This window comes from Phlebotomus papatasi, chromosome 2, assembly GCF_024763615.1.
Source record: "Phlebotomus papatasi isolate M1 chromosome 2, Ppap_2.1, whole genome shotgun sequence".
Taxonomy (NCBI): domain Eukaryota; kingdom Metazoa; phylum Arthropoda; class Insecta; order Diptera; family Psychodidae; genus Phlebotomus; species Phlebotomus papatasi.
The window spans coordinates 72,294,718-72,317,474 of record NC_077223.1 but is presented as its reverse complement, the minus strand read 5'-3'; the positions used below and the strand labels follow the sequence as shown (position 1 = coordinate 72,317,474).

The following is a 22,757-nucleotide window of genomic DNA, read 5'->3' as shown; positions in this document are numbered from 1 at the left end:
TTAGCTCTCACAAACGAAGTGTAAATTCACTACTTTTTCATCATTTGTACTTACTTTGTAAAATTTAATGCCTTTTATCTGTATACTCGATTTTTCTACACACGCTGGTGCATTTCGGGACTCTAATTAATGTGAGACATTACTTTTTTCACAAATTTGCACTCGCAGATGAACTTCTGCTTAGTAAACAAAGTAGAATTTGACAATCTGGCAGCGTCATACAAAAAGAAGACAAGTTGGATATAACTTGTGTCTTTTATGGAACAAATGTAACTAAAATGTATCAGAACATGATGTTCATACAATTTCACGACATTATGTGAACATAATGGCATGAATATGTAAGATAAATATACTTTAGAAATAGTTGACATAGTTTTATACATTTTCACTCAAAAATAGATTATATTATGACTTGTTTATAGATCAAAAATGTTTGGTCGTAATTTTAAAAGGGAAAATAACTATATTTTAACTAGAATTTATCAAACAAAATGTATTATATGTATTAATAGAAAATAACTGATATTTTCTATACAATTTTTAGTCAAGTTATTATACTAGCGTTCAACGCACATAATTTTCATATAATTTACATCCATTGTGTTCATACATTATATTTTTAAGAAATAGCTCGATTACGTTGAAAATATGTTGGTTACATTTGAGACATACATTATTTGGATATCAAATGCCCCTTGGGTTATGAACTTTCGCCATCGAAATCCATTTCGACTGAAGTATAGGCCTTAACTGTAAGACGAAATCTTTTACACGATTTTTTTCCCGACAATGGGAACTAAAAGATTCCCAATATGAGTAACAATTTCGTTCCAAAAATAACCTAGTACACGTACTCCGAAAATTTTTGGAACAAATATATTACAGATGTAGGAATAATATTGTTATAAAAAATGTACCAATTTGTTCCTGACAGTGGGAACAAAACAACCGAGTGCAACAAATTCTGTTCCAAATTTCAGGAACAAATTTTTATAAAGCGAAATCAACTCAAATTTGTAGACATTCCACCATATCAAAACGGTTCCAATAACCGTATTTCGTAACAAAACTGTAAAGAAAATTTTTTGGAACAAACAAATATCTTCTCTAGATACAAATCGATTCCAAAACAATTTGTTCAAAGGAAAACTTGTACTAATATTTTGGTAAGCATCCAAAAGTTTTTACCGTGTATATAGTTCAGAAACTTTTACCAAATGTGTAAAAATTTAGGTTCGTGAAATTGCCCCTCACTCCCCTAAAGCAATCAAAAATTAATGCACCAAATTGAATCAAGGATTAATAATAATCCATTTAATAAAAGTTATTTTATTAAAAATTGTGGATTGATATCAGTCAAATCCTAAAGGAAAACCGTGCAATCGTCAAGCGTAATTTTATTATAGAAATTGTATTTTTTCTTCATTTCTGGAGGTTAGTTAAACGACATGCCATATTTTAGTATTTAACCCAAAGACAAATGGAATAAGGCATTCTCTCGCTCGACGTCGAGCAGAGAGGTCGCCTAGGGGAGCGGGCTGTGCTCCTCGGCCAGGGGAGCGGTCTTTGGACTCCTCACCTCGGGGAGGGGGTGTTACCTCCGTAAAATCAAGATAAAAGTAAGAACAAGTTCAAGTGCCACCAAGGATACCAATTTCTACCGCATTATCGGCGGTATGTGGCATCCTGGTAGAATAGGATTGAACCCATTCCTTTATTTTATGGGACCAAGAGATAGTGAATCCCTGGGAGGGGGTAATACCTCCAAAATGTACTGTTTAGTTCAGTGATAAAGTTTAATAGTTTACTGATAAAATGATTTATCAAAAATCAATTGTGAATTATAGTTAAAATCCAGAATACAGTGCAAAAATAAAAAATTCAAGAGATAAAGAGGAAACACCAATAGGGTAGATGGATTCGAACAATATAACCAACGGTACACGGATAGCTGATTGGATGAGAGAGCTGCTTTTTTTCTCCCTAATTAAAATTGAGAACAAAGGACAGAATGGTCAACTCCCAATCGATGACGTGAGGCGCATCTTTTTATGGAGGCTGCACAGAGAATTAAGCTTAAGGGAGGCTCGAAGAAATGCAGGGCCCGCATTTCGGAGAAGATCCACAATGGCTTTTTCTTGGAGACTAATCACAAAGGAGAAAGGAAAAGAAAGAAATTTATAATGAGTCTTTGTAAAAACAGAAAATTATCAGAATTGTTAGCTATAATCGCTATAATACGTTATATTCAAACATGAAATATTTGACACATACTGTAAACCCAAAATGTACATGTATATTAAGCCGATTTTGGCTGCTATACAATAAAATTTCATTCATTCATTCAAATGGAATAAGGTTTAATTGATTTCCTAAAATCCTTGTAGTCGTTGAATCACTAATATTTTTATATTCTCTAAATATGTATAATTATCAAAATAAAATAACAAATAACTTACTTGCCTATTGCCTATTTGTGCTGAAAGATTCGCAATATAACAAATTCTATTTGTTTTTTCCACAATGAAATGCGGTTGTTGGAAATTTCATAAGAAAAATAATCAATGGAATTGACATTCCGGGTTGGCCTACATTTTAAGTTTCAGACCTAAATTCTTAAGGAATATTTACTAAATCGATTTATTGTCGTTTAATTTACAAAACCTAAAGTCCCTTCATTCTTATTCTCCAGACTGCAAAGCGACCCATTCAGCTATTGACTCCTACACATTGTTCCAAGAAAAGGATCATTGAGGAGGAAAATTAATTTTCTAGCTTAAATGACCAAAGAAACATTAAAATCCTTTCAGGAATCCAGCAAATGAAGCCCGCATGGGGAGCTAGTAAACCATAAGAATTGCTTCTTCTCATCTCTAATTGTATATAGCCACAGCATCCCCCTATTCTCGAGACCGTGGTAAATGGGACATTTTTACGCTTTTCTCAGTGAATTATCAAAATTTTATCGAGCGAGCTTCTAAAGGACCCTTATCACATCTCTGCCAGTTGCTCACGAGGACTCTGCAGCTGGAGGCATAATTGAAACTGGAGGGATATTGGTTCTTGCGCGCCATAGAGGCTAAGTTTGGTCAAAGAGAGGGAGAAATTAAGTGTCAAAGTGCGCAGGACTGGAAGCAGAGAATGATCCTGTTTGGAGTATGTGCCTGTGTGTGGCGTCTCCATTATGATGCCGAACACCTCGTCGGACATTCGGGAGTTCATCAAGCCTCCCCAGAAAGCCAGGAAGTGAATCTCTCAGCAGAGGCAGCACTGTGCCAAGCTCCGCCCAGAACAGCTTCATTATCGAGTCACAAGCCACAATTTGAGGACCAGTTTGAGGTGGAGTCAAGCCCCTACCATAAGCCAAATCCACAGCCACAGCCAGTCTCGCATTCTTTCACGAAGTCGTTGTGCTGTGTTGCTCAACGTTTTCGTGCGTATGAACGTGTTTTTGATCGCTTCCCGGACATCTTAGCGCGCTTTGTGTCGATCTATTGTTGGTGTTTCGACGGCAAATCCTGTGTGGAGAATCCTTGCAGGACTTTACTAAACGTCACCTAGCAAAGTGAGGTTAGGATACTGTGCCCAGTGTCAAAGATTTTTGTAAATTGACCAGGAAAAAAAACAAGTGTGACATTGCACGCGATTTAGCGAATTTTTTTTGCCACTTCTGAGGTGGATAACCACGGAATTATCTCTGGCATCACGTGTACCGTCAAATCGTCAAAACATCGCCGAATTTTAGTGTTTTTTTTCGCGCGTGTTAACACGCTTTGAAGATGATGCAACTCAAAAGTGACAGAAAATTTAATTTATGAGTGATAAAAGTCAATCAGTATTTGCTGTGAATGGGCTATGAAGAGTGTGATTCTCATGTTTTATCCTCAGCACAGTGAAAACAATAGCAAATTTTATCCACTGACGTGTGTCACATAAAAAAAGCGTGCACCATTTTCGCGGGTGTTATCGCAGAATAAAAAAAAAGAGAATGATAGCTTTTGAGAAATGCCAAGGATTTTTCACTGACAGACTCGTGAATCGATAAAATCTGGATTGATTTGCAAAGCAAGCAACAGTGTTGAGTGCAAACGAGTCTCACCATTTTCATCCTTTTGGGTAATTGGATGTTCAAAGTGCAATATATTGAGCAACATTTTCTCTCAGTGCACGCGAGAGGGAATTCTTTGCAAGAAAAAAAAAACTTTCCAATTTCTCGTCATCCAATCTGGGATATACAAACAATTTTCCGCACGAATTTTCCCAAGAGAATTAGAAGCATACCCCAAAAAAAAACATCGAATTTCCACGGAAAACCGTTTAAATTGGTTAAATTTCCGTCAAAATGGAAAATGATAAATGATCGCTCGACAGTTGAAGAGACAAAATGCGCCAAATTTTAATTGAGTCGTGGGTGTTACACGACAATCATGTTTATTTGTCGCATTGTTCTGAATTAAAATTAAAAGACATAATTTATCGCTAGTGAGAGCATCATTAAGATCTTCTGTTCTATTGCCACAATCTGTCTAGCTCAGTATTAAATTGCAAATTAACTCTCTTGCCAATTTCACCTTTGAGGAGCTCACGAGGGAGTTTTAGTACGACAGAATTGACAGTGAAAAATTCGATTAAGAGCAGTGCGGTGGTGGTTTATTTTCTCTCGATGTTAGATAAATATCAAAGTTGAAAAGTATAAAAAAAGAAAAAAAAATCTAGTAAAATTTTCCTGTAATCAGAGCTTTCTTGAGAGATAGAATTTAAAATTTGTGAAGTGTCAATCTACAGGTTTAATCATCGACCTCGACTCCTGAAACGTTTTTCTGATCTAAGTTTGAGCCACAAAGGGAATTGGTTCAGTAGCAAATATGGTGTAGCTGTAAGCACTGCGATTTTTCTAATTAGATATGCGACCTGTCCGACCTATCCGACTTCAAAGGACGAAACCTATATGAATTCATAGATATCATAAGGATTCTTGTCCACTGAAGAAGTGGTCGACATAATTCCAAGTAGCGGAGACATAAAAATCGGTAATTACAACTGCCCCATGTTTCCTACTGCCTCAGTTTCCCCTATGGCTTGACGAAATTAACTCATCTAATATTTCTTAGTGGGTAAGATTTGTGAATTAGTGGAAATTGTTATAGGATTTTGGAAAATCGCCACAATCGCTTCTTATTTAGAAATTCTATAGGGAGAAGTGGGGCACCTTTGAAAGTGGGCACCTTTGAAATTATGATTTTTCGCCTATTTTTAAACAAAATTGTGCCTTATCGTGATATAAGGTGCACAAACAGATTGCGAAGCTAAATTACATTATGATATGGCTCAGTTACAGTTAAAAATAGGTGAAAATCCAAATTTCAAAGGTTCCCCGATTTCAAAGGTGCCCCACTTCCCCCTACCTTATTCTGCATAGAAGCTGAATCCATACAATCATCACTGAGAAAAAAAAGAGGGTGCGATTAACTTTTTTTCCTCATAACTAACACTTTTTAAGTGTAAAAATATATCAACATTTCTTAATGTTAATTTTACACCCTTTAAAGGGTAAAATTAACATGAAAAAGGGTAACTTTAACCCCCAATACACCTAAAGAGGGTAATATTTACACCGATTTCGGATAAATACTGCAGGGTAAAATTAACATTTCCGGAATGTTATTTTTACTTTTTCGGATTTCTCTCAGTGATTAATCTGAAACCAGTGGAAGCTCCCTAATTTCAAACAGGTAGCTGTACCACTGAGTTCTTCTTTGAACTTTTAAGAGTTCAAAGAATTAATTGTCCTTATTCTACTATTTTAAGTCAATGTTTCCAAAACATTCATATGTTTTCAAATTAATAAAGTCAAATCATAGAGGGAGGTGGGATTACTTTAAGCTGTGGAGTTAAATTGTTATACGACTTTTTCGGCTATTTCTAAACGAAGTTGGTTTTACAATTATTTTATTTAAGTCCACAATTATTTTGTCTATTCAAATTACATAATGTTAAAACCCAGTTTCCTTTAGAAATACGCGAAAATTCGAATAATAATGTAGCCCCACAGCTCAACGTAGCCCCACCTCCTCCTATGGATGAATTCTATGTTTTTAGGGACTTTAACTGATCAAAAAATTAAAAATTCTGTATCATGTATTTTTTAAGGAAAGAATATCCTTTAAGCCCTCATGAAAGCGTTTAAGAAATTGTATTTAAAACAAAAATAAAATTTTAAATTTTATTCATTTCAAACAGAGAAAAACATAGGGCTTGCAATGAAAAGTGCAGTACTTTACTTTGCAGTACTTTTAAATTTATTAAAATCAAATTTAGTGTAATAGAAAATTTCAAGTGGAACCAATATTTAAGCTTGTAAATTTAAAATCATTTATAGCAAAAAAATAAATCAAGAATATTAAAAATCAAAAAAATCAAAGTTCTAAATTAATTCATGATCAATTTTGAGTGACTAAAATATAAAATAATTTCTAATCACTTATAATTTTCTACCTAGAATCCACTATTCGTTACTAAAAGAAATTCATGTTTTTAATATGAAAAAAAGACTTTAAAAATGTAAAAATAAAAAAAATCAAAAAATTTGTTTCTCAAATGGAGAAATGTATCCCAAGAATCGGAGAATTTTGATCATTGAAATTTATTTTGTATTGTGTTTAAATCGTTCGATTAGCCTCTTGAAAATTATTGCAGAACTTCACATTCCAAACTACCAAAGTAGCAAATTCTTTCCATTCTTGTCTTGATGAATTCTCTAATTCCGACAATACATTCTACAAATCAATGCATAGAGAAAAAGAGCTTCTTGGATAATTATTTTCCGAAATAAGGGACTAAAACCCTTCGTTTAAAAAAATATTTTAGAGTATTTTTTATTAAATAGACAATATTATCATAAAGAAATTTAAAATACTAGGGAAAGTGTGCCAAATTTCGGCATAGTTGCATACAAGCGCCAAGGTCTCAAGTTTTAAATGCAATATTATTAATACAAATTGAATATTTTTATTACTTCTTTTTAAGGAGTGTTGCTTGGAACCTTGTAGACAGTTTATCATCTTTATTTACCCTAAAATCATTCTTAATACATTTTAAAACAAATAAAAATGTTGACATAGCTTTGGTGCCTTATTTCGGCCACCTTCATTCTCATAGTTCTTTGCCCATCGGGAATTCTTCAAATGTCTTTTTACATCATCTTGTTTGTGGAATCTGCATTTTTTGTTATTCTTTTGCACTGTATAATCTCTAGACTAGAGTATGTAAAAACCAAAAATTTATGAAAATTCGAGGAACAAAAAATATGGCCGGAATTGCAAGCTGGCCGGAATTTGGCACAATTACCCTAAAGAAAAATTAAAATGTCTTATTTATGAGTAAATGAAATACTTATTTTTTTAAATTTTTGTTTGTCAAATACATTGTTTATTTACCCTCTAAATTAACTTTTTGTCTAAAATGTGGATTTAAACCTTTTTCAGATTGTACTTTTCAAAGATATAATAGAATCCAAGTAGCAAAAAACTTGCATAAAAACATTTTATTATTGTCAAATTTATTTTGACTTCTGTTTCCTGTAATATTCATTTAAATTAATTTATTGAAAATTCAAATTATTTTCAAAACCTATTAATAAATTTTTCATATAAAATTTGTATCAACGGGGAAAATGTGAATTAAAATTTATTACGACCACGAAATATTTTTTGACGATTCTCCTAAATCATCCATAAACATTTCTAATTTAAACGGAATTTTCGGTAAAACATTGCAAAAGTTGTTTATTTGATTTTCATTAATTCTGCCCCATCCTCCACTATATTGAATCTTTAATTCCAATTCGCACACTCACTGTGATAAATATCCATTCATAAATCTTCAGCATTTGCAATAGTTCTCTTAACCTGGAAATATCGATGTTGGGGATGGCAAAAACCTGGGAAATGCGGAAAATTGAAAGTGTTACCGTGCGATTGATCGTAGAAGTTTATGAGCTAAGATATTCATTTTGCAGGGCACAAAAACAGATCTCCAAAGAACAAAAGAGCGTCAGCTGGAAAAAAAACTGCTTATACATTTTAATTGCAAAAATGAAATTGTAGTGCATGAAATGTGAATGTGGCGTCGGCAGTGAATCAGTGAGGTTTGATTCCAGCTAACAACAATCAGAATAAATGAAGAATTGAGTAAGAAAATTCACTTTGAAAGGAACAGCACAAAAAAAATTGATACATAATTTATTGAGCTCAGGGAGCAGTGCGAGGTAGAGAACAGGTGAAAAAAGCAAAATCTAATGGACTGGTGAGCAAAAGTCAGGGAGTTGGAATTGCTGGAAAAATTGAGCCCCAAGAGATAGTGCTCTGTTGGTGCATTTGAATCAACAATTGAGCAAAACGTGCTATTTTTTCCAATGCGCGCGCTGCCAGCAATAAGTCACTTGGGCATTGTGCGCCAGGAGCGCGATGCTGAAGACGCAGTGGTGCACACGTAAGAACAAAACTCCCGTTTTAGTAACCTTGACGTTTATAATTGCAAATCGCGGAGTGTAATTGCGGTTGTTGCTGTCATTGATCTACAAAGACACAATAAATATTTTCTCGAGTGTCGCGAAAGAAAAGAGTTTAATTTTAAATCATTTGATTGATCGTCGTTAACTGCAAGTGGTGAGTGATCGATTTGGATCTCAAGGTGCATTTTTCATCTTCTCCCCAAACCCCCAGGAATAGAGAGTGTCCATTCGGGGGATTGGTGTTTGGTGTGATTGAGACTGCCACAAGTCTCACACGAGAATTGTTTAAAGGGGGACAAGGAAGAATTTCTGGGTGACACTGCGTGCTTATAGCTAAATGAGAGTCACTCAGTAAGTGCAAGAAAGACAGGAGAACGAAGAGACAGTGGAATTTCGCAATGGCCGTGTCTTGTCCGGAAATGATGTACGGAGCTTACTATCCATACTTGTACGGACGCGCTGGACCAAGCAGATCCTTTTACCAGTACGACAGGGTAAGTTACTCAACTGAACCAATTTAAAACACAAAAAAAACAATTTTTTTTATCTATAGTAGTGTGACAGTTTGAAAGACATGTGAGTAATCTCGATCCATAAAGTACAAAACCAACAAAGAAAAAAACCATTTAAAGTTCGTATCCGAACAATTGTTAAAAACTAAAATTTGTAATTACCTTTTTCATATAAGTACGTTAAGTCACTAACTTCGTACAAAAATATATCTGGGGTATTCACTAAAAACATTTAAAATTATGTGAGGACGGCTTTACACAGCTACCAATCACTTTATAATTGCATATTTGATCACAAATTGCAGCATTATTTTGCAAACTGTATAACACTGTATAACTCAGCCCCTGTAGGCCTGTGGCACGGATCGGTCGCAAATTTTAATATGTTACAGCTGGGGCTATGTGCCGTACACGCTTACGACTTAAGCCAAGAGACGACTTAACATAATCAGAATTAAAATAATGATTAGGTTACATTTTCATCAGTTTCTGACCAAGCCGCAACTCGGCTTAACCCTTTAAAGGCGATTGGAACACCGGTGTCCCATAAAGAAAATAATTTTTCCTGACTAACTAAGGTTATTTTTTTTCTTATGTCTGTGTCTGTACTTCTACTTTGTACAGTTTAATGAATTTAGAATATTTCTTGCAAGTCTCTACCTATTTGCTATGTAGTAAATATTTAAGCTCAAAAATGGCGAATTTTTAAATTCTCAAATTCATAATTAATTTTATTTATTTTTTATACTTCCAATTTTTTTAAGCAAAACCCTTTTGGCAATGAAAACTACAATACTAATACGTAATATTTTTCATTAAAGCGAAAAATATTATTCATTGGTATTGTCAGAAAAGTTACTTAAATTTTTGGGCTATTTTTGTCCCTATCGTTTATAGAAGCACAAAATACACCGAATCAGATTCTGTTGGACTTTCCAAGGTTAGATATAAGACTTATCATTGATTATGTTTCTCAGTTTAATTTTTATTGTTGATTTTCAGTCCGTAAAAAGTGTCTCGTCGTTAAAGGGCCTCTAACAGTGTTTTCTTTAACATGCAAAAAAAAAGTTATAAGAAAATGTTTTCTAGGATAATTTATGATCCAATAAAGTCGATAAAATCATTCATTCTTCATTATCTCTTTTAGTTTAGGCACTAGGTGAGAAAATATTTTTTTTTTGAAATTCTTTTTGTTTCTAAAATTCACATTTTTACTTTTTTAAAATTGTTTTTTAATAAAATATACAAAGTAGAATGACGCATCTTTCAGTAAAAAATAAATTTATTTTAGTCATATAAGTTTAAATCGGTATTTTTCTTAAAATTGGAAATGAATTCTTTTGCACAAATATTATTTGTTGGTTTTTCTATGACCTGTCACACAAAACTGGGGATAATAACTAAACTAGGAGTCTAAATCAGTCCAAACTTTCAAAAGATGTTAAATAAGACTATTACCAAGGACACTATAGCACTTTTAAATATATAAAAACTTTGTAATCGCAGTAAATGTGATTTTTGTGAAGACCGTATTGAGACGGTTTTACCTCATAGAGGGTTAAGCCGAGAAATGGTTTAGTTAGTGCAAAACCAATGGGAACTTAGTATAATTATTATTTTAATTATAAAATTAACATTAACCTGTTTCTCGGCTTAAATCGTAAGTGTACTTAGCACATAAGAGCTTTCGACTAGACTAACTGTTCTTGGTGGCCGAAACGGATAAAATTGGCTCGCCGGTGGAAGCGATTTTTTGCCTCTAAAATTCAACTCAAAATCGAATTTTCAAGTATTTCGAGTTGCAAGCACTCTGAGGTCTCCTGTAAAGAATCTCATTTACCATAAGCTTATCGGGGCTTTATCATTGCTTTTACATCCTATCTTCGCCTTTCCAGAGTAATTTGTTAAAAATTAAATGTTGTCTATTTACTCATTGTAAACCTAATAATATGAATTGAGCTTAAATTTAGGTATTTGAGCCGTATTCAGAACAGGGGGTAAATTCTCTAATTTTTGTGAGTTCGTCACCAGTGACACTCACGAAAAAAATCGACCACTTTCTTCTCCGTATTATTTTTAAGTCACTTGACCATCTTTCTGTGAGAAGTGTCACGAAAATTTCGTGAGAAATGTCACAAAAATGAGCATGGAGAATCACACTTGAGTGAAAATTTTCGGTATTTTCTCACGTTTTCACGTTCTCACAAAGTTACAGAATTTATCCCCAGAGATTTAAGTCAGTTCTCGAAGATTTTTAAATGAAATTTTTCCAGCACAAAATATCGAATTTAAAATTAATCCATATGCTTAAACGGGTTAAACACTTTAAACTTTGTATTTGAAGACTAGAACTTTCTAACAAGGGCTCATTCTCTCGACAAATCTGACACAAACTAATATGCTTTCTTTTATTTATTTATGAGAATTTGAACACTAAGACAGATCATGAAATGTCTCGCTAACTGTCACAATTTTCTATGAAATTGTTTTAGTGTTGTGTATCTTTGTCCCCATAATACAGATCAATAATAAACAAAAATAATGAATAATAAAGAATAATAAATAATAACAAACATAAACAAGAGTGCCCAATTCTAACCTGCCTAATCCGAGTAAAAAGGGGCCAAAGTCAAAAAGTTTACCGGAATATCTATACCATATCTGGCATTCTAATTAACATCGACGAAAGCATGCCATGGTTAGGACTTATTACTGTTATACGGGCTTCAGACTGGCTTAATTTTTCTAATTTTTTATCTTTCAAAATTTTCCTGAAAATTTTGGTTTGAAATTAGATTATAATGGGTAAATGATTTATTTCATTCTTAAAAACTAATAAAATTGGTTGCTACCACAGGATTACCACTTTAATTCAGAAAACTGGTTAGCTAGATTCATCTTGCCCTGGTAAAAGATATTGTTGATTTGGGAGTCAGGAGGCATAATGGGTCTAAATGGAAAAATAAGCATAGCGGCCCTATTATGTGGGTTTTAGATCTATAATTTCAGAGTATAGATGAGTTTTTTCTTACAGAAATTTTAAGTTAGGATGGTAGAATAAGATAAATTAATCCTTTCATTTCTTAAAATTCGGTGCTCCTGCTTTTTGTTTAATATACTGAGAGACAGTCGGAAATGGGATAAAACTTCCAGTCTTAAGACCGAATTAAATAACCCCGCAGTAATCAAATCCAATCCAGTATAGGGGGAGGTGGTGCTACTTTGAGCTGTGGGGCTAGATTGTTATACGACATTTTCGACTATTTCTAAATGAAGCTGGTTCTTACAATTATTTTATTTAGATCCACAATTATTGTGTATAGCCCAATTTACATTACGTTAAAACCCGGTTTCCATTAGAAATATGTGAGAAAATCGTATAACAATATAGCCCCACAGCTCAAAGTAGCCCTATCTTCCCCTATTCGCACATACATTTTTATTCCGTGCTTTATGAAATTTAATAAAATTATGTTCCACAAAATGGAACAATTTTCTGAAATATTTCAAGTTCACCAGATTATACTTAATAATAACTAATCTATTAGGTTAATTTTTTGGCACTATTTTGTTTAGGATATTCGAGCCTTCATTTAGCACAAAATCCATTTTTCCGTTAAACTATCCAAGTCCCACAAATAACTGTTTTAAATATGAAGATTTTATTTTCACAAATGTAACTGAAAAACTTTAAAAACTTAAAAAAAAAGACCATAAAAACTTTAAAACTCAATTCTAAATCTGATTTTTAGACTTTCTGATGTACATATCACGTATCGAAGCTTAACTGTAATAAAGCTGATCTAAGTTTATAATTATTATTATAATAAAAATAAAAAAAAGAATTACGTAAAAAGAATTCGTGCAAATTCAGAAATTATTTGAAAATATGTGACTTTTAGTTTAATAACAAATCAAATTTAGGCCATACTGATTTTATAATATTTTGCAAACAAAAAAAAACATCATAAGATTTAGACCAAAAGAAGTCATTTCCTATATACGATAGTACATATCACATTCTAAAATTTTCTTTAAAAAACATACATTTTTGTAAATACTAACGTATCTTACTAACAAAAATTTGCTTTTTAACTGACAAAATATCGTTGGTATATTTTCATAAGAAAAAAATCCTCTGAATAGCATAATGTCCAATAGCTGGTTTCAATGTCTTCTAACAGAAATAACAACTACTTTGGTTTTTCTGCCTTTACTTAATGTAAATCTTGTAATGAAATTTGTCTTAAACACAATTGTAGTCGTAAAAAGAAGAATGTGATGGTTCACTAAATTTTTAATTGGTTGCAATTTGTTCTTTTTGATTTTCTGTCAAAATATTTAGATCCAGGCAATTGTCTTCCCTAGAACTTCTAGACATTTTAATTATATTTTTATTGCGGTCGTAAAAATAAAAGCTTTTAACATAAACCATAAAATTTATTAAAACACAAAACATTACAAAATTTCCTCCTATAAATCTTAAGAATAGAGACTAGAATTTTAAATTTTAAAACATTTCATAAATTGAAGGTAAAATGTACACCGAGAAAAATGTGGATGGTAAAATTTACCATCCTCCATACAAAATTCTAATGGCCGGATAGTAAAAAAGTCACCCAGCAAACGCGATATTAAATTGGACTGTCAAAAATTGTAGAATCTATTGCACGGATAGTAAATTCTAATAACCGGATGGTAAATTCTAATATCCCCGGATATTAGATTTTACTAGCCGGATGGTAAATTTTACTGGCAGGATAGTAAATTTTACTAGCCGGATATTAGAATGAAAAATGTCGGAAAAATTTATTTTTCCTTATTTTCATTGATTTTTGGCCATTGTTTGAGGGCTTGGGGCCCTTCTTGGATGACATTCTCTGTATTTCAAGCCATTTTGGTGCGTGAAAATTGACGACTCCGCCGAGATTTGAACACGCGACCTTTGTGATGACAGTCGAGCATCTTCCAGCTGCGCCACGAATTCCTATAATGTATTCAAAGCATATCGGGAACTGTTGCATCGGCACACACGATGTTCCAAAATGACATTCTAACAGCAGGATGGCAAATTTTACTGGCTTGGATAGTAATTTCAATCCAAATTACTATCCTCCGTTAAAATTTACTGTCTTCCAGTTAAATTTTAACATCTAATATGCGGCCAGTAAAATTTACTACCCAGATATTAGAATCTAAGAGAGGTCAACGTAAAATCTAAATGAGAATAGTAGATTTTACCATCCGGCTGTTAGAATTTACTATCCATAGGATAGTAAATTTTAAAATGTCAAGATGGTAGATTCTAAAGAAAAGTTTCTATGGAGGATGGTATTTTCTACTATCTTTTGAGGCAGTAGAATTTAAAGACACGATTTGTAGAAAATACCATCCAAATTTTTCTCGGTGTATGCAAAGAAAGCATCTCATCTATGAAAATTATCTTGAGAAACGAATAATATCGTTCTCCACTTAATTATTTAAACTGCTTTCTCTTATGATTTCCGGATCCTTGTCCGGGACTCCTCTCTAGCATTCATGCAATGAACTGATGCAGAAACTATGGCAATAATTTACACAGAGAAGTTTCCAATAGTTACCCTTTACGTCCCTACTGGAAAATCAACCTTACCACGAAATAGCCAAATATTCTATGAATTACTATTATGATTCACTTCATAATCTGCACATGGAGATGAATTGTAGATCATCTTCGATGGTGTGTTACACATATTCAACTAGTGAAATATTTCAATGAGGAATTCATGGCATTTAATTAGTGATTTCGAAATGCATTTAATTGCCCATATAAATTTCCCTATAACTAAAATTGTATCAATTGAATATTTCTGCAAATTTCACTGCATTTTCTCTCAAGCCGAAGTTACGAATATTTCGGCTTCTTTCACGATGAAAGTTCTTCGAAGTCAATTGTCTGGTAATTAATTAATTGTTTTCTCGCACAGATATTTCAACAATTGATGAAATTCTTTCACAAAAGAACTTTACTCAATTAAAAATGCGTACAATAGGTATTTATATCTTAAAAATGACAATATTAGATTGGGTTAATCATGGTATGTAATTATACATTTTGTATATTAAATTATCTTAGAGCTTTATCATATTCCTTTATTGACTGAGCCTAAAAGTATGGATTCAAAAGATTCAATCAATCAAAATTTATTTGATAATTTCCCTAATTTTTATCTTTTTGCATTCTCTTCCTGTGGCTTTTATCTATCATTAAACAACTTTCAAGGATATTTTTTTTTATTTTAATAATACCGAATCATTGATTAGATGATTATTTCTTATTATTTATTGTTTTAAATTGTCGTAGAGGGTGTTTTCCTAATAAATAAAACAGAGAGAATGAATATTTATATAAAATTTCTTCATGTGCTAAATATCGTAAAAGACTATTTTATAAAAATTATTACTTAGGTTATATTCTTTCAATATTTTTACCTAATTTATTAAAATAATTACGATGACAGTTATATAACGAAGGAAATAGTACCGTATCAGAATTTTTGAATGCGCTTTACGTTACTTTTCAAATGTGATTTTAAATTTGAAAAATTTTCAGTTGCCAAAACTACATGATCCAAAATCCAAAACTAATCCAAAGTGATCCAAAATTGTAATCAATTAAAGTCAACCTTTTAAAAATAAAACATTAAGAATTAAAAATATTTAGGAGTCAGAAATTGATACGGATCACAAAAACAATCTATTCTAAAAATTTACTTTTTTCTAGTATTGTCATGCTATTTTTTTATTAATTCCTTTCGTTTTTATTGTCGATTCCTTTCTTATCCAATCTTGTTATTATTATATCTTAGGTCTTACGCCTGTAATAATACACTAAAAATTGATAAAAGATCCATCTAGAAGAATTAAAGACGTACACTCGAACAGATTATTATTAAATTCTATTTCTGCAGTATAATTTAATATAGGGGAGACTGGGGCAAAATTTGTTAAAACGAAAATTTCAATATTCACTATTTTCTAAAATAAAAGAGACTGAGGCTTGAAATTTTTATTATAGATAGCCTTCATGAACCTTCTTAAACTTACAAAGTTTCAAGGGATTCGAGGAAGGATTATGTAAAATAAAAAATAATGAAATTTTGAGCCGCATTTTTGGAATATTTGGCATCAATACTGATTAGCTCAATTTAAGCAAATTTCTCGTTAAGATAGAGAAAAATTATCTTCAACAAAGTTGTAGAGGAATAAATTTCCAATAAAAATATATCTATTTGATATTTTTAACGTTTGCGAGAGTAAAACGTCACAAATTATCCGAAGACTGACAAAATTTGCCCCAGCAATTTTGGGAATTTCCACAAAATCGACTTTTAGAAAATGATTCGAAAATCACATTTCTTTCGAGATAGAGGAAAATAGTCTTCTGCAATGTTGTAGAGCAGTAAATTTCCTATAAGAATATACTCATTATAAAACGTTTAAGTTTTCTCAGATCTCGTGAAAGAATTAAATATGCGTTTTGACAAGTTTTGCTCCAGTCTCCCTTATCTGCTATTTGTTTAATTAAGGAAATTACGAGTGCTACATTACAAACCCGATATACATATTGGTCCTTGAACAACTGCAATCAGTCTTTCTTTTGGGTTTTCGCTCAAACCTCTATATCGATTTTTCACAATTTTCTCAAGAAAGCTGTAGCGTAATTGAGATTAACTTTGCCCCCTGGTATTTGTGAGCTTTTCTTTAATTTTGTACTTAAAGATGGTCTTCATTGATCGGATATTGTAGATATTTGAAGACCATCCTTAGAATTTATTAAAAAATTACAATCAGCAGGGGACAGTCACCACCCACATCTACAGAATTTGAATAAGATCCATCTAATAAAATTTCCTACAAAGATGAAAAAGACAGAGCATCAAAATATAATTTGGTTTTTAAATATTTGACTTTAAAATTGATAAAATATGCCGTTTTTTTCAAGTTTTCGGATATGGATGCAGCTACAGCGCCTTTAATGTTTATTCGGCGCACACGTATTCTAGGAAATTGCCTACTTCAAAACCGTTAATTTAATTAAAAAAAATTAAAATTAAATTATTAGGAAGCTATTAATAATTTAAAAAATAAGGTTATATTGAAAAGTTTTGCTAAAATTCTGCAAAATTATTCATTTATGAAGTATTTTTGTATAATTAAAACTAATTTTCAAAAAAATAGTCAGAAAACTTGAAATAAAAACAATATTACATTACAGTGTGATTAAAATAATACAGGGGAAGGCTTTGAGGATTTTCATATTTCATATTTTTCAGGAAATGTGTGATTAAAGAACGGCTATTAAAATATATTGCCATTAGATTATATTCATTAAAGCGGCAGCCAAAATCCCGAAAGCCAAAATCCCGAAAGCCAAAATCTCGAAAGCCAAAATCCCGAAAGCCAAAATCCCGAAAGCCAAAATCCCGAACGCCAAATCCCGAAAACCAAAATCCCGAAAGCCAAAATCTCGAAAGCCAAAATCCTGAAAGCCAAAATCCCGAAAGCCAAAATCTCGAAAGCCAAAATCCCGAAAGCCAAAATCCCGAACGCCAAATCCCGAAAACCAAAATCCCGAAAGCCAAAATCCCGAACGCCAAAATTATGAAAGCCAAATTCCCGAACGCCAAAATCCCGAAAGCCAAAATCCCGAATGTTCAAAATCGTGAAATGAATAAAATTATATAGAGGAAAATGTTCAGAATAATTTTTCAAGACACAGAAGATTTCCCTTTGCCTCCAGAAAGCGCGGGTGCAATCGTGGGAGTAGCTATAACACTTTTAAGAATTCGGGATTTTGGCTTTCGGGATTTTGGCCTTCGGGATTTTGGCTTTCGGGATTTTGACCAGGACCCTCATTAAAGAATTATGGGAAAAATATGAAGTGTTTGAAGTTGGAGTCCGAGTGTGTGCTAAGCCTGAAAATCTTCCCCTAAACTAATTTCAAGTAAGCATCATTTAGAATATTGGAAACTGTGAAAAGTAGCAATTTTCTCTATAAAGACTAACTTTAGTTATGCAAAAAGAAAGCCCTTTTTAACAAAATTCAAAATAATATTGATAGGGGAGGATGGTGTAGTTTCACACAAGCAATACTTTCAAAAATACACATTTTTCGAACAATAAATAACTATCTACAAATTGTGCTGTATATTTTTAGAAAGCCCATATCCAAGAGAAGCTAACACGACATGATAGTTAATTTGAATATGGTTTCACTGGTAAAAATAAAAGGGATAGATTGATCCTTTTTAGAAAAAATGCATCATATTTGATGATTTGAAAGGCTCACTTGTATCTTTTGAAATTTTGTTTATGCACATTTAACACGACAGATTATGTTTTATCGTAAACTTATTATTCATAACATATTTCTCTCATATGAGCCAATTACCAAAGATGACTTTTTCATTATTTTTATTCGTCTTATTAGTTTATAACTGAGTTAAATAAGTATAAAAGCAGTGACTTTTTTCAAAGGATCCCCAATGACCCTTTCGTTTTTACTAGTGCCAGCCAGTGTTGTAATCGTTTAGCAAATCAGTCTTGAAAAATGTTCAGATTCATTAAAGTACCCCACTCTCCCCTAAGTTCATGACAAAAGAACCATTTATGCTACCAAACATTTATATAAATGAAATCGCACTCATTTTATTAAATATATCTGTACAAAAATGACTCTAATTGAAGTCTCTCATGCTTTTACAATAATTCTTCGCAATGCTGAAGCTTCGCGGAATTACCACAATTGGCGCGTTATGAGTTGAAAATTTGAATTTTTGACTGTGCTTGAAATTGAATCGAGAGAATATTTAAAATATTTTAGTAAATATCAGTAACAGTGATAAAAGTTGATTACGTTCGCAATTTCGTGGTGGAATGCAAAAAACTCGTGTGAGAAATTCTAGAAATCCATCAAATTGAGCCGCTCATCGAGAATTTTCCTTCTCAGAGGCTTTATACATTTTATTTTTATTGCACCGATGGCACAGAGAAATTCCACGGGGACGGTGCAGAAATTGCTGTAAATTAATCAATTAAATTTTTATATGAAATTCAATTATATCATTTTCCCCTAAAATGGCTTAATAGCTGATACTTTTTCATGCGAGATCAGGGAGCGCACCATGAAAACTGTCACATTATGTAATTAATTTATATCAATAATCCATAAATGAGATCATGAATTGAAGTGCACTTGAGCAATTGGCTTTTCTGTATTGGAAAAGTTAAATTATTATGTTGGGTGGAAACCATACATGAGATGGTGTCCAGAGATCCAGTATCGATGTGAGTGTATAATTGGCATGAGATGATGATTGTGTGGAATAAATTAATAAATTTTCTCCATTTGGTCACCATCAATCACCTCATTGATTAATCATTAAATCGTCGTGCATAAAATCGAAATTGCAACTTCACGGGAAGGAAGCTCTACTATCAACATTAATGATATTCGTCCAGTGAGAAAAGAGTATATGCATTAAAATTTCATGATGCTCTTATGCATCTATCCCTGAATCTTTTTTTTTATTTGTTGCTGCGTGAAAAATGCGTGTCTTGATTTTATTTTATAAAAAAAGAAAACAAATATTCATAAGAATTCTTCGTGCACTTACGCACAATACGTTGCATCAGGCTATGTATTAGACACATCATATTACATTAACACCTGAACTAAATAAATAATTTCTAAGCATCTTACAAGAATTTACATTTGAATAACAAATTGTCAATAGAATATTTAACTTATATTATTCTCCAGCAACGGTTAAAATTTAAACATTCAAATTTATCAACGCAAAACTCCACATGTCAAAGTGATTGACAAGTAATCGAACGAAACATTTTTTCATACATCTTTTTGCACAAAATGTTTATTCAGTAAAAGTCAAGGTAAGATTCAGTCAGTTCTCACACGCATTTAATTTGTATCATGCTCAATGGAATAAAAAAAGCAAATATAAATAAAAGAACTTTTTCTCCCGCCAAATTTCCAATTCACTGACCATCGTGACTGAAAAGATCGAAAGTTAATGAAAATTTGATGTAATAGAGCTATAAAATATTTTTGTGGCATAAATACTGACATTATTGCTTGTTTATTGTATTGTGTTCGTCAACTTTTTTTTTATACATATATATTTCCCTCCACAATACAGTCTTCACGGCAGCTTTCGTGTTTCTCCGCAAATGCATTTTGCATATAAACTTGGTGAGGTTGCATTTCAAATGTGGATATATGAAGTTCGTGGTTGTTCTCTTTGATGTGGATTTTCCATGAGAGTGCATATGGGGGTATTGTTGGGAAATTGAGTAATTGATTTCATGTTTTTAGCACTCATTTTTCGAACATTGTTGTGCATTAAAATAAGCATTTTTCTTCTTAAAAATCACAAAACATACACTTTCCGTCTTGTCCATCAACACGAAACTACAATTCCCCATCCTATATTATTAATCTGGTTGAGTCTGAAGAATACATAAAATGCAGAGATTGATTTTGAGCCACACATCGTGATTCTTTTCGAATGGGTATAAATTCAACATGCGAATTCGGTGTGTTTAATGATGGTCTTTAATGATCGTCTATGTGGATGGAGTGTGATCGTGAGATTATGGTGAAAAAATCATAAAAATGAAAATGAGTTGTGATTTAATGGATTTATTGACAGCGAAAAGACATCAAATTGAGTGAATGAGGCCAAAACCTCATGTCAAATAGGAGTCATTTCGATGTTGAATATGATGAATGGAAAAGGTTAGAATTAATTGTAGCTGGTTTGCTTTTACAAAATCTTATATACATTATTTTCAAACCCCTGAAATATGAATTATTGGCACCATTATTTACAGTGACATTGACATTGACAGATAGTAAACGTCAAACTGACAATTTGTCAACAATTTTACTTATTAGCTGCTACTATGTTATATTTGTTTCTTGACTTGTCATTTATTGATATTAGTAATCAGTTAATAGGAGTAATCAGACAAAACTAGCTTACTGTGCTTACTGCTCTACTGCTGCACAAGTTTATCCACGGACAATACTTATTGTCTCGTACAACACACCATTTTCCTTTATCCCGAGAAACATTTCCCCTATTTTAATCACACATGATTCTTAGTAGCTAAATTGTAACTAGTAAAAATTTCATCTAGATTCGCTATTTTAATACTCAAAATCTTTTTATTGTTTTAATAAAGTAAAACAAAAAAAAAACAAATAAGCCGTTGATGTTCGAATTTGCCTCAAAAACCTTGTCCTAAGTCCGGTATCCCTGAGTCGACGCCGCATCGCAATAGCTTTCATAGCTTTTCTAGGGAATCTTTCTTTAATGTTTATTAATATAAATATTTCAAAAACTATATTTCGAAAACTAAAATGTCGAAATCCAGAATCCTAAACGCCAAAATCCCGAAAAGCAAAATCATAAAAAAGTCAAAATCTCGAAAAGCCAAAATCCCGAAAAACCAAAATCTCGAAAAGCCAAAATCACAAAAGCTATAATCCCAAAAGCTAAAATTGCGAAAGCCAAAATTCCAAAAGCTATAATCCCGAAAACTAAAATTGCGAAAAACTAAAACCCCCAAAAACCAAAATCCCGAAAGCCAAAATCCCGATAGCTAAAATCTCGAAAAGGTCAAAATTCCTAATAAAAAAACCCCGAAAAGCCTAAACCTCAAAAGTTAAAATTCCAAAAGCCAAAGTCGCCAATCCTAAAATCTCGAATGGTCAAAATCCTGAAACCTCTCGTTCAGTAATAACCTTCCCGATTTGAGAGCTCTCTCCGGTTCAGGTTTTTCCTTTACCGATTCGAAGGCAGATCAGAGAGAACTTACCTAAAAACCCGTTGGAAGTTCGAACGTTTAAACCGACGAGTTACACAAAAGTGAGCAAGTTCATGAAATGGACATTTATCTTAATAAAATTGCGATTAAAACGTTCTGCCATCCTGAAATTCCACAAAACAAGACAAAAATTCACTTTTTGCAGGAAACGTTTACACACTGTTGTTGGCATTGTTGACGATTGAAGTGTAAAGAATGTCAAAATCGAAATTGCAGAACAATCAGCGCTAAAGCGGCGGGTATATGAACTTGCACTTTAGGCTTCCGGTAGCTTTTCGAATAGGTTTGGCTTGGCTTTGGAGTGGCTTTGTCTCTTCGAAAGGTTATTGCTGAACGGAGCCAAAGAGGACTTAAATCGATCGTCAGATCATGGGCGGACGAGATCTCTGACTCGACTCGCACTTCATTTTGGCTATCGGGATTTTGGCCGGAACGGCCGGAACAGAATTGAATCACCTTTATTAATAGAATATTCCAAATATAATTCATTGGATAGACATTATTTTTGATCCAATTTAGAAGAAATGTTGTTACTGACATTGTCAGGTTATCGAAATTCCAACTGATGTTTAAGATATGTAAAAAATCTACTAATTTTTGTTTTTGCTGAACAGACATTGCTACCGTTTTTGCGACTTATAGGGCTTATAGGTTGCACGGATCATTATCATTTTCAATAGTTTGTTAATTTAATAAACACATTTCAAAAATAGACAGATTTTGGTAGAGTCCACCGTCGTCTTATGGCAAAAATAGACTCAGAATGATCCTCGAGAATATTTGGCCTGTAAAATTTGGTAGTAAAGATTTATCCTAAACATTTATACACTTAGGGC

The 22,757-nt window shown here is 32.6% G+C and overlaps 1 protein-coding gene across 3 annotated transcripts in view; it reads left to right on the top strand.

The window, feature by feature from the left end:
- Positions 1 to 3,402: 3,402 nt before the first annotated feature.
- The window catches only part of LOC129804290 (protein vestigial), an 80,607-nt gene continuing 61,252 nt past the window's right edge, over positions 3,403 to 22,757 (top strand). The window contains exons 1-2 of one of the 3 annotated variants that reach the window (XM_055851447.1): positions 3,403 to 4,119; positions 8,021 to 9,009. In XM_055851447.1, coding sequence (XP_055707422.1) covers positions 8,914 to 9,009 — 96 coding nt within the window. In that variant the 5' untranslated portion in view covers positions 3,403 to 4,119; positions 8,021 to 8,913. The remainder of the gene's footprint in view (positions 4,120 to 8,020; positions 9,010 to 22,757) is intronic. The other 2 variants (XM_055851445.1, XM_055851446.1) reach the window with 2 other exon arrangements.